The sequence below is a fragment of the Corapipo altera genome, unplaced genomic scaffold (genome assembly GCF_003945725.1).
Source record: "Corapipo altera isolate COAL_440 unplaced genomic scaffold, ASM394572v1 142, whole genome shotgun sequence".
NCBI lineage: Eukaryota > Metazoa > Chordata > Aves > Passeriformes > Pipridae > Corapipo > Corapipo altera.
Genome location: NW_020884966.1, coordinates 1,720,073 through 1,733,045, shown reverse-complemented (window position 1 = coordinate 1,733,045; position 12,973 = coordinate 1,720,073). Strand labels below are relative to the sequence as shown.

At 49.5% G+C, this 12,973-nt stretch overlaps 1 protein-coding gene across 3 annotated transcripts in view; it reads right to left on the bottom strand.

Annotated features, from left to right (window-relative positions):
- The window catches only part of KANSL1 (KAT8 regulatory NSL complex subunit 1), a 98,726-nt gene that overhangs the window by 77,362 nt on the left and 8,391 nt on the right, over nucleotides 1-12,973 (bottom strand). For 2 of the 3 annotated variants that reach the window (XM_027664789.1, XM_027664791.1), the window contains exon 2: nucleotides 659-2,045. In XM_027664789.1, the coding sequence (XP_027520590.1) occupies nucleotides 659-1,962 (1,304 nt within the window). In that variant the 5' untranslated portion in view covers nucleotides 1,963-2,045. Of the gene's footprint in view, nucleotides 1-658; nucleotides 2,046-12,818; nucleotides 12,935-12,973 lie in introns of those variants that run through there. The other variant, XM_027664790.1, reaches the window with a different exon arrangement.

Here is a 12,973-nt window from a genome sequence, read left to right as displayed (position 1 = left end):
TTGACAAGGATCTTCCTCCTCCACAGACAAACTGACACCTAATACTTATGCAAACAGCATCCAGTTAACAACATAATTATGAAGCTGTTGTCATCGTTTAATGCAACTCACAGCCAAGATGAAAATTCCCAGCAATAATTTCCCACATTCAAGAGGAGAACACATTTCACACTTCCCCTGGCACTTGGACCAAATCCTTTCAGAGGTTTGTTTTTTTTTCCAGCCAGTCCACTTAACAAATAAAATAATTCCCGAGTCACAAATATACTGCCAGGTACTGATATTCAGACTGGCCTTACTTTACACAACAGATTTACTACAAATATTCCCACTGCAAAACAGCAAACATTTAATTTCAGAGGACAGGTCCAACACATCTTGGAAAGAATGTGTTTATGGCATTCCGGGTTTGTATCTGCAGCTCACACCACTCCAGCCAGCCAGTATTTCCAGGACTTGCTGCTCCACAAACACCAAAGGCTATTTCCAATATGCATGAGGAATTTTATCTTCAGTGCTGCACGTGCTGCAAATCACACCACACCAGCTCCAACAATTCTCTGATCCGAGACCATCCAAAATTTAGCGTTCCTACAAAACCCACAGATCTACTTTGCTCCCCCATCAGCAGAAGTAAACAAGCACGAGTGCTACTTACAGTGGTACATGGGGCTGTTCCGGGTCTGCTTTGGTCAGTTCCTCTTCCTCAACGTCCGACTCTCCTCCCGAGCTGCTCTCGGTGACGTCCGAGTCAAACGCCTGCTCGCTGCACCTCAGGTTGGCCATTCCACTGGCCGTGAATCTCTCCAGCTCCTCCGATATCGAATCGCTCTTCAGGAAGTTGCTCAGGCCTTCTGAAGTAACTGTCTCGCTCGCAGCTTTCCTCAAGGCTGCTTCTGCTTTCCTGGTCAACATCAGCTGGCTCCGATGCCTCAGCGGGTCCAAAGCTGGAAGCTTGCTCAGAGTTTTCTCCAAGAAGCCACCCAACTGCTGCTGGATGTGTCTCTCCACCTGCTTCGCCTGCACCACCTGCAAGCGTTTCTGCAGCCTGCGGGCCCTGCTCTCGATGTCTGCCTGCCGCCGGAGCAGCGCCCTCGTCCTCATCTCGGAGTCGAGGGCGCTGTGGTGACCAGCCAACAGGGAAGGTTTCTGCTCCTCCAACTTGCTGCTCCCGAAGTCGGAGCGACTCGCGACACCGGGCAACCGGGTCTCTCCACTGCCGCCCTCGAGCACCCACTGCTGCTCTGTGGAATTAAGGGAAGATTTATTTGCAGTGCTATTATTGCTAAAGGGAGTCGTGTGCTCTGCATCAAGGCTTCTGTGTGGAAGAGTGCAATTGGTCAACCCGGTCTTCAAGTCCCCCAGCTCAGAACCTCCTGTATTATAGTCAACAGTCTGGAGGGCAGCAGAAGGAGGAGCACACTTCCCACCATTCAGAGAACTAGAGTTTTCATGGTCTGAATTGGTACTTTTGGCCAATTTCTTGGCCAAGCCATTTACAGGTGCTTGTGGGAGAGGTGGCTGGCTATTAGTACTCATTGTTTTTAGATTCTCCAAAGTGAATTCCAACACCGGTTGCCTCCCCAACAGATCACTTGTTTTCAAGAAGGACTGAGATAAGAGAGAGTGAGATTTAAGGACTGTCTGCTTGTTGAAGACTCCTTGCAGCTTCAGAGGCTCTTTTGAAGAGACAGATGTTACATCCGAGCAGAGATAAGAGGCCACCAGCGGCTGCAGCTTGCCCAGCTCTTCCTTCGTTGGGTTGTTTCGGAAATCTAGACTGGGATCCTCCGGAGCAATGGCTTTCCTTTTGGTGCCGTTGGCAGCCAGGAGGATGTTGTTGGCGTTGCCGTTGCTCTCGGCACTGCCAGGTGACAAGGTGGAGGACGGGGGAGCCAGCTTGAATCGGATGTGGTGAGCTTCGGCTGCTGCGTCAGTGAGAGCGGGCGCCATCGCAGCCATTCAGCACAGAGAGACGGGAAGTCCAGCCTCTCCCGGTGCCGAGGCCAGCTCCACTGCCTCCCACTGCCTCTCCCGAGGGCAGCCTGCACGAGGGAAGGGGAAAAGACACAGTTAGGAACTGCACTTGAGGGAAAATAAACCGAACGAGACAGGTAACGGCAGCGAGGCTCGTGGACGCGATCCCTGCCTTCCTCCCAGAGCCCCAGCCTGGAGCTCCCTGGAGCCACTCGGGCACCAGGAGGGTGGGAACAGAAGCAGCAGCACACAAGCTGGTCCTCAGGATCTCCTGAAGTTAATCACAGGATATGCCAAGTTGGAAGAGACCCCAAAGGATCATTAAGTCCAACTCCTGGCCCTGCACAGGACCATCCCCAGGAGCCACACCCTGTGCCCCAGAGGATCATCCAAACCCTCCTGGAGCTCTGGCAGCCTTGGTGCTGTGCCCACTGCCCTGGGGAGCCTGGTCAGTGCCAACCACCCTCTGGAGGAAGAACCTTTCCCTGAGATCCAACCTAAACCTGCCCTGACACAGCTCCAGCCATTCCCTGGGTCCTGTTCCTGCTCCCCGCAGAGCAGAGCTCAGTCCCTGCCCCTCCTCTGCCCCTCCTGAAAAAGTTGTAATTGCAATGAGGTCTCCCCTCAGTCTCCTCTTCTCCAGCTGACCAGACAAAGTGCCCTCAGCCACTTCTCACACAGCTTCCCCTCAAGGCCCTTCACCATCTTCATTGCCCTCCTTTGGGCACTCTCTAATAGCTTAATATCTTTCTTATAATGCCTGTTTGTAACAGCTGTTCCCATCTTTCAGTATATCCACGAGCACACCAGAATCCTTTCAGGCCTCCATGAAAGGCCTGGCCCTGAAAACACCTATTCCTCAGTGCCAGCAGCTCACCAACTTCATCATTACAGTCCCCGAGCTACACCTATGAAACAGTTTTTACTGCTTCTACTGCCAGCTCAGGGGTGTTAAAAATGACAAATTAGAACTATAACATGGAACACAGACAGGGCTTGATGGGAACAAATCTCCATATGCTAAAACTCCCAGTAGCTAAAGAAACCCCACTGCTTCCCTGAAAACCTTGGATTTGAAGAAAGGCACTTCCCTGGTGTATATGAAACCTACTTTCCCAGAAGTGCATTTCCAAATGAGCCAGGTGATTTCCAGTGTTAGCAATTCCCATTTCCCTTTCAAGAGCATGGATAAAAATTAACCCACACACACAGAGCAGTTCTACACTGACTGTCAGAGCAAGCCAGGGCTTAACTCAACTAGAGCAAACAAGTTAAGAGAAATAACCCAAGACACTTCATTCCTGTACACTGCAACCACCTTCCACCTGCCTTCAAGTTTTTGGTCATTCACCCTCTTTCTTTACCACTGAAGGTGTCAGTGTTTTTAAATGCCTTTTTAAATAACATTCAAATAACCCTCAGCACAGGCTGTGCTGCCAGAGCAACAGTTATTTTATTTTCTTTTTACTGCTGAAGTTATTTAGCATCTTCATAAGATACTTCAATGCCAATTTAATAATAAAAAGTTGCCCTGATCTCTTGCCTGATATGCCAATTCTCTAATTTCACATAAATTTGCATAAGCTTGTTGTAGCTGTTCATTAACACATCCCAATGACCAAATTAATACACCACTTTACAGGAAAAGCGAGGACTATCTGAAGTTTTAATATGTTGAGCAAGGAAAATTTCCCAGCCAGTTTTGTTTCCAGCCTCATCCAGCTGCACCACAGTTGCTCCCCAGCGTCAGACCCAGGTGCTTCCCCACAACAGGGACCACAGGCAAGACATTAGAGCTGAAAAACACCAAGTACTAAACCCTCAATTTTTGTGAAAAGTCAGAGATGAGTTAGAGAAACAAACCCACGTTCCCATGGGGGGAAGGCTCACAGCACATGCCCAAAATTATTTGCTCTGTGTGGCTTCCAATGACTGTGTACATTGGCCAGCTGGCTGGCTCCTCACCAGGTCCAAAACTCAGGCCTTCCACAGTCAAGAGAATCACAGAATGGTTTGGGTTGGAAGGGACCTCCAAGCCCATCCAGTCCCACCCCCTACCATGGGCAGGGACACCTTCCACCAGCCCAGGTTGCTCCAAGCCCCGTCCAACCTGGCCTTGGACACTTCCAGGGATCCAGGGGCAGCCACAGCTTCTCTGGGCAACCTGTGCCAGGGCCTCCCCACCCTCACAGGGAAGAATTTCTTCCCAATATCCCATCTAACCCTGCCCTCTGGCAGTTTGAAGCCATTCCCCCTTGTCCTGTCCCTCCAGGCCCTTGGAAACAGTCTCTCTCCATCTTTCTTGTAGCCCCTTCAGGTCCTGGAAGGCCACAAAGCTTCTCTTTTTCAGGCTGAACAATCCCAACTGTCCCAGCCTTTCCTCCCAGCAGAGCTGCTCCATCCCTCTGACCATCTTGGTGCCTCCTCTGGACTGGTTCCAACAGCTCCATGTCCTTCTTGTGCTGGGGACCCAGAGCTGGAGCAGCTCTGCAGGGGGGTCTCACCTGAGCAGTCTCACCCCCTTCACCTCCTGCCCACGTTCTGGATCTGAGAAAGGATCTGCACTGCCTAAAAGTTCAGGCCACACTCAGTGAAAATGGCTCTTAGGTACCATTTGGGTCCACAAATAAAAACTGAACATGACTACTCAGGGAGAAAAGAAAAAAAAGGAGCTTGCAGGGAACTTTCCACTTGTAGCTAAGACGCCCCTGGGAGAGCAGGGAGGAAGACTGACAGAATAAAGACTTCCTCCACTCCAGCCTCCTTCCAAGGCCTTCACTAGACACACACACACTGGGAGTGACTGTCCCTAATGGGCTCTCCCAGTTCTACAGAAACACGTGGGTTTCCCTTCCAGAGGAAACTCGGGACCAGGGCTCTTCACCACAGCAGCTTCAGAAACACCCAACTGCAAAAAGTGCAGAAAATCCTCCACTTGGTGCTAAATGATTCTTTCTGAACATACACACACGGACTGCAGTCACTCAGGAGTTTGCCCAGGCTGAAGAGAGTTTTAGGTGATGACCTAAATTTGCAGGTCATCGGCTCAGTTAAATTAAGAGAAGTAGAAAACGGAAGCAAAACTTCGACAATGCCTCTTCCTCCGGGTTACCAAACTCACTTGAAAACAGAAAATCCTCCTGCTAAGCTACTCCAAACCTCCTTGGCTCCACTTTTCGTTGGGTGGACAGCATTTAAAATACTTTGGAAGCCTGGAAAGCCTCCCCTAAGAATAAGGCTTTGTTCTAGTAGCTTAAAGATGACCTCCAAAAGTTATTGGCTCTATTCTTTTTATTTTATTTAGGTCCTTATAAACTCTCTGCGTGCTGGACAGCACTGGTTTCTCTAACACTGAATTAAATCTCTACTTTCACAAGCAACCCCTGGAAAAAACATCAAGGAACATTTGCAAGTGCATTCCCTCCCTCTGTTTATAAGTTTGGGTTGTTATTAAAGCCATATTACACTTATCAGGAATTTCCTAACAGGGAATTGGAGAGGGAGGTGAGGCATCTCTGAGGAAACAGGAACAAAGAAAAGTTGGAAAGGTTATAGAATGGAAAGAGAAGGTCATTCACACAGTCTGAGGGCCTTTCAGAGCATTCTGACAATTCTGACAGTAATTCCAGGAATCCTCCCAGATTTTCTGTCCACCTCTGGGACCCAAACCCTGTGGGCAAGTTCTACCCAAACTGCTGCCACCCATCAGTACCAGCAGATCAATGTAAGCACCCACGGGTCCCTTTTTTCAGTGTTTCCCTGCCAAGGGTGGACAATTCCCAGCACTCGAGGGGACACGTGCAGGACCAAGAGGCTTCTCCTCTGCCACAATTCCTGCTGGGAGACAACTGCCAGAGTACCTGGATACTGCTCCAGTTCCACCACCACATCTGCCACGGTACAACTCCAGCCCTGCCTTCTGCAGGAAGACACAACCCTTGTGCTGGACTTCACTTGGGAAGATCCAAGAGGAGCTGCTTCTAGAAGGCCAACGTGGAACTGTTTATGGTGTGTCTTTGGATAATACTGAATGAATGTTCTTCATTTTCCCTTTAAAACTAGAGCACTGCCAGAGCAGTTAGCAGTAATTAACAGAGCAGAGATGAAAGGCTGCAGAAAGCAGGTAAAACCAGGGTAACCGTAACTCGCCCATCTTCCCTCGCTTCCCAAGGAGTGCACGGGAGGCCACCGAGGGAGGAAAGGCACCAGGACTACTCAGGAGGCTTCACCCACAACTCCACATCAACTACACCAATATTCAAACTTTTTCAAGACAGAGCAGAGGGAAGAGTGGGAATAAAGTCGAGGAAACGATGGGATGCTGGAGGAGGCACAAGGAACACGCCCAGTCACACTATACCCCGGGTCATGACACCCCTGAAAACAATCCTTCCCTGTGCTGACTTATTCAAGACTCTCTGCTTTTAAAACCCAATTTAAAATCGGGCCTTGAAAGGAGAACTGGTTTTCCAAGCACATGATTTTGTGCAGTACCTCAGAAAATAAGCCCAAAACGAGTATAGGAAGTTTTGGCCTGCTGAAATCTCTGTGCCCAGAGTTTCTTGGAGAGAAATCAGGCACCTGGTGCTTCCAGTGAGGCTCATGAGAAGATCAGGGAGCTCTGAGTAGTCTCAAGAGTCACTCCAGTTTCCCTCTGGAAGGGCTCTCCATGCTCTCCCACCAGCAGGTCTCCTCCCAGACATCAATCCCAACCTGGCCTCCCTTCTCAGACCACTGAGCTCTGCACCCACCTCTGCCTTCGAGCCCTCCCATCACTGCTTGGTGACACACAAGAATGTACCTATATTCCCTGAATCACAGCCTAAATCCCTGATATTATACCCAAATTCCTGTCCCCACAGCCCAGTTTCCAGCCACACTGGGTCTGCTCCTTGGAGCTGCTGCCAGGCCTCTCTGCTTCCCCAGGTCTCCTCCCTCAAACCCACCTGGGCACATTCCCCTTCTCCTAAAACTGGCACGAGAAACAAAGGCAGAGGAGGTTATGGATGGTCGTGGGGAGGACTTACACACACACACAAGGACAAATAACCTCCCTGTTCAGTGCCAGCCTCCCCCAGGTCACAACACCCTCAAACCCCTTCCCCCCCAAAGCTCTGCCCTCCCCAACACCCATTTCCTGACGTACACAAAGGTGCTGTTAAAAGCAAATAAAAGCAAAGTTACTCTGAAGGAAGTGAGTATTATACCAATTCCCACTTCCCCTCTCCTCCCCCACTGCAAATCGAGAGCACAGCCAGCTCTTCAATTCGTGTGGTTACAAAGATGTTTCAGCGGTAAAAAAAAAAAAACAATAACACAAAAAAAACCCCAAACCTGCTGAAATAAAATCCCTCTACACTTCATTTTGCAAGTAAAACACATCATTTGTGCTTCTAACCTCAGCAGGTAACAACACACAAAAACTCACTCCCCGAGCCCTGCAAGTATTTTCCACATCCACAATGTCCACCTACCAAAAGTTACACCTATTCTCCACAGCAGATCTTCTACTTGCCTTTTGTTACCACCTTCCAACATTTTATAGTTGTAGGACAGATGTTTACCCATTTAGAAAGAGATTTACATGAGAGGCAACTCTCAAAGCTTTAATTAAGGAAACGTGACAGGCAAGTACAGGACGATCACCTTATTGATAAGCCAGTTATCACGTGCAGACTGTGTGCTTACAGTGACCCACATTTGAGAAACAGGCTTTTTTTCTGAATATCAATATAAAAAAAAAGCGAAGAACATACACAAGAACCACAGATTTTTACAACATAAACATGAGTACCTTCTATATCTTAAACACCAGAGACTTGCACCTAATCTCCCTGGGAAAATGAGAATTTTAATAGTAAGAACATGCCAGAAATATTAAGAAATGCTACTGAGCTCCATTTTTATTTGTTTCCAACTAAAAGCTGCTGTTTCCACTTGCTGGTCCACACAAGTGGCAGGGTTTGGTCAGCTCTGAGCAGTAACTGAGGTCTCCTTCTGCAAGAATAATTCCCTCTTATGCCTGTGAATTCTCACTGGATATAAATAAACCAAATCAATTGCATCATCTGAGGTAAAGGAGGTTTCATCAATATGATGTCAGAAAGAAAAACAAAAGCCACAAAGCAACATTAACTGTCATCTCCCCAAACAAAAGTCTGGAAAGGTGAATAATTACAGGCACAAACACCTTCACCCGGAAAACAAAGCAGCTGGAGATAAAAATCTCCATCGCTGTTAAGTTACTCTACAGAACAAAGTTGCTGTTCAGAGTCGAATCAAAAGGAATGTGGTTTAAAAAACAACAATGGGACATTTGCAGAAAGCAGCAGCCTCTCAGAGTCAAAAATAAAAAATAAAATAAAAAAGCTTGAATTGTGGAATCTGGGTCTCCCCCATCCAGTATCAGAGAGATTTTGTTTTTCTTTCGCATAATCTGGGCAAGTTGCCCAGGAAATATGAAAAACTGAACTCAGGACTCAGGGAGCAAGTTAAACAAAAAACAGAATTGCCTTTTAAATTTAAAGACACATTTTCATTCAGTAGGTGCAGCCATACCAACCTTTACTCAAAAGCATGTGATTGTTCCCAAAACTTTTAACACCCCCCCAACTCATAAGTGGCACCAAGTTAAAACTTCATATTTTATACTTAATGCTTTAGAACAGGGCACAGACTGTCAGTGGAAAAAGTCCTTTGGAGTGCCTTGGGATAACTGGCCATGCCCTGAAGAGGAAATAACAGCCCAGAGAGCAGCAGAATTAAGTGTCCCAAATCACCAGATCCCTGCCCAATCCGGCAGCCTCGACTCCAGCCGAGTTTCAATACTGGAGTTCAGCTCACTGTTCCCCAGGACTCGACACAGCTCAGCTGACTGCAGCTCCCAGCTCCTCCTGCTCCGAGGAGAGAGCACAGCCCACCACGACTGCCATGGCAGCAGCTAAAAACAAGATGACACGAGCTGCAGAACCCAGGCACTCGTTTAATCGAAGGTGATGTTCCCTCACCCATCACAGGTTCCTTCTCACAGCTGTAATTACAGCCTGAGCTGGGTTGGCTCTTCCTCGTTTAGTGCAAGGTAACTTCACAGTCACCTTCCCATGGCATCCTCTGTCGCTGCAGACCTCGACAGGAAGTTATAAAGATTTCAGAGAGACGTTTCCCAATGTGTGATAGAGCTGAAAATGAGGAATCTTTCAGGTCCACCCTCTGCTAAGGCCTCTGAGGCCCGAAGCAGCTCCCGATACAGAAATATGTATTTCAATTAAACTTTCCTTTCCACCAAATCTAAATAAAATAATAAGTTTGCAGCAAGAGATTAACTCAGGCACAGATGAGGACGAGGCCTGTTTGGGCTGACAGCTGCTCCCCTTTCCCCTCCTGAGATGCGATTTTGTTACCGTTTTTCCTCGTTTTATCAGATAAACAGCACACTTTCATTGCTAAATTCTGACACTGCGCTGGCAAAACTCTGCTCTCCAGAATTAAGTCCTCCCAGCTATTAACATATCCCATTTCTCCATTTGTCTCACTCTCCAGACCGAGTTCTCCTTTGGCAGTCACCTGCTGACAGCAGGGGCAGGGCAGATACAGACTGATTTTCTAACTTTCTTTGAAAAAAACCTAAATGGGACCTTATCCAAACTCTCCTCTTCCAAAAACACGGCTCTGAACTCGGGCTGATGAGGACACGCACAGGGTTTAATGGAATTATGTTTACTCAAGGCCTGCATCACCCAGACTCTTGGTGATTTGGGTTATGACAACTCCTGGCCCAGCTGAGAAAGAACAGAAAGCTTTTATTCCAATTTAAACGATTTGTCACAGAAAAACTGCATCCTCAAAGACGCAGTTAAACCGCTGTTTACAGGGAAGGATTCTCAAACCAAGCCTTTGCTGCTTTTCATTCCAGATAGACATTGTATTCCTGGAAGTCATGAGCTGGGACATGGTATTTATAAAATGCAGCAGCGGAAACGGTGCTTCTCAGATCACCTGCCATTCCAGAGGCTCTTTTTAATGGAAGGATAAACACTGTGAAGAGAGGCAGGCGTGCAGAACTTACTTATTATTTGGTCTGATCACTATGTGATCCACCTGAGACCCTTCCAGGAATTAAATTCCCATTCAGGCCTAAGTTGGCCCACCTGTTTCCCTCACAGTCCAGTAAAAAAAAAAAGAAACAAAAAATGCAAAAGATCAGGTTAAATGAGGATGGGCAGAGATAGCACTGACCCACTCTCAAAAAACAGAAAGATGTAATTTTGCAGAAAAAGAAAATTATATGGGAAGGGGGTGGGGGGGGAGGCCCATAAATCAAAATATGTGCTGCTTGCCCCTTCCTCCCACTCCCCAAGCTTCACCCTTTCCCTTGGGCTGGGCCTAAGAACCCTCAGGCCTTATCTTTACCTCACTGCACACTGAGTCTCATCTTCCCTGGAAAAGCCTTTAGAGGTTCCTAAGGACAGGCAGCGAGTGGAGCCCAAGCAGGGAAGGGTGGAGTGCTGGAACTCCAGAGACAGTCTTTGTTCCAAGCGTTCCTTAGATAATGGCAGTGGCCTTCACCAAAACACAAGTTATAAACAGGGCAAAAGGAAGTGACTTTGGTCACAGAACTGCTCGGTTTTCACCCCTGCCTTGTGTGATGTCAGAACCTCCCCAGCTCTCCGGTTACCAGATGATCTCCGAGAGCAAATGAGACTGAAATACAGCGTAAAAAAAAAAACAAATACAAGGCAAAAGAGGGGGGAAAAAAGGCGTAAGAGAAACACACACAGCCACATCTGCCTGGTCATCTGCTGCTTTATCACCTCTGACGAGGAACACAAGTCATCCTCATTGCTAAATCATTACAAATCAGCTATAACAGGACCACAACCAAGTTCCACAATTAACTGCTCCTGCAGCATATCAATCCATTAAGCCCTACACAGCTGTGCTACCTTGGCAGTGTGGCTACAGGAAAAAAAAAAAAAAAAAACCACCCTCCCCGTCCCTCCCGCGCCAAAAAACACACCGCCCATATCTGGTCTCCGAGGGCGGGCGAAGGCCGACACCAAGGGGAGGGAAACTGAGCTCCCGGGATCCTGGTCCCAGCAGCAAACTGGGGGTTCCCCCAGCTTCTCCTTCACCGCCCCCAGGTCAACTCTATTTCACTTCCCCCTTCGCTGATTTAAAAAGGCTGCTGACCTCTCAATTAAAGAAAAAAAAAAAAAATATATATATATGTAATCAGATTGAGCAGTGTCGCTGTTCCCGTGCCAGAATGGAAATCCAAGAGGACTACGCTAAAGCAGGGAAGAGCATCGGAGGTTCCTCCATGAAAACAAAGGCTATAAAAAGGACAAATATGGTTTTAAAGAGAAAACGCTTCTACACAAACAGAGCCCTGGATTCCTCCCCGCGGCAGAGGTTCGGTCTCACACACGGACAGGCGTCACACCTCAACCACCCCCCCCCCAAAATGTTTTATCCCCCCCGCTGGCAGCGGGACCGACCCACACAGAAGTCCTTCCCGACTTTCCCACCCCGGGAGAAACGGGCCTTGTCCTCACCTTATTTTTAGAGGCACAAAGCGCCCTGTACACAACACATGACATGATGTAACCACCACCACGGCCGTGGCCCAAACCAGTTCAAAATATAATGGTCAGTCAAAACAAATAAAAAGACCTGCAGTTCCTCCCATATCCTGACCGGTTTCATGGAAAACTACAGTTTGTCATTCAAGTGCATTTTACATAACAGGGAATATAATCTGTGGAGTGCCTGCCTTCTGCTCCACCTGGACACAAATTTAAGGAGCGAAGGGATGACACCTCCGTTTGGAAGGAGGGTCTGATCTTTGGGGAGAAAATAAGGTTAGTTCCCGATATAATTACCGCTTTCTTTTTCCTTCTACATGACCCCCATTTATACCCCAAATGACGGAAATTTCTCCGTAATCAAGCACCAGAAGATGCTAATCCCATGATGGAAGTAAACACACGTAGGGATCACAGCAAGCATTTCAGGATAGCCGGACTCTCCCAGCTTGTTTGGGGGAAAATAATTCTGGATCGGTTCGAAACAAAATAAAATACAAAATATGCGGCCGGAAAGTAAATAGAGGGAAATGGTTTTGGAGCTCGAAGGCACCTGGAAAATGACGCTATTGTGCACCCCGGGAGCAGGGAGAGCGCCCGGGTGACACGGCTCCCGCCGGTGACAGCCCACCGGGATTACCGGCACCGCTCCGCTCCTATTTTCCAGCCGGATTTGGGGCCGCGGGAGGACCCGCTCCCTTCCACGCGTTTTGCAAGATTTGAGGTTATGCAATTTAAATTTTTTTTTTCTGTTTACTTTTAAAACTTCGCGTGTGTGTGTGTGTGTCGTCCCCCCCCAACCCCTCCCCTCCAACCCCTTTCCCCCAGGTTAGGGAATGGTGCCCCCCCCCCACCAACCTTCCCCTCCCTCCCGTCCCTTCCCCTCCCCGGGGGCAGCGCGGCCACGTGAGAGGCCCCGACCCGACCCTGCGGGACCCCCGGGGGTGGAATTTTCAATGTAAAGCGGCGCCGCCGCCCCCGGTGCTGCGGTTCCCCGGGGCGGGGGGGGGGGGGGGGGGGGGGGGGGGGGGGGGGCAAAGGGGGGGGGGGGGGGGGGGGGGGTGGGGGTGGTTCTCCCGCGGCGACCCCCGCACTTTCCGCCGCACCGGGGGAGGGGAAGGGGAGGCAGGGGGTGCGGAGAAGTTGGGGCGCGGCGCCGGCGGGGCCCGGCGGGGCGCGGCGGCTCTAACAAAGGGGCGGCGGGGGAGGCGCGGCGGGCGCGGGGCGAAGCGGGCGCGGGGCGAAAGCGGCACTTACCACGTGACGAGCGGCGAGCGCGGTCCGGGCGGGCTCGGCCGCGGCGAAACGGGCGCAGTTCGCAAAACAAACCCGAGCGGGGCTTCCCCCGCCTCTCCGGGGACGAGGGGCGGCAGCCGCGGCGCCGCCGCCGCCACCCCCCGGCGGCCCCCCCC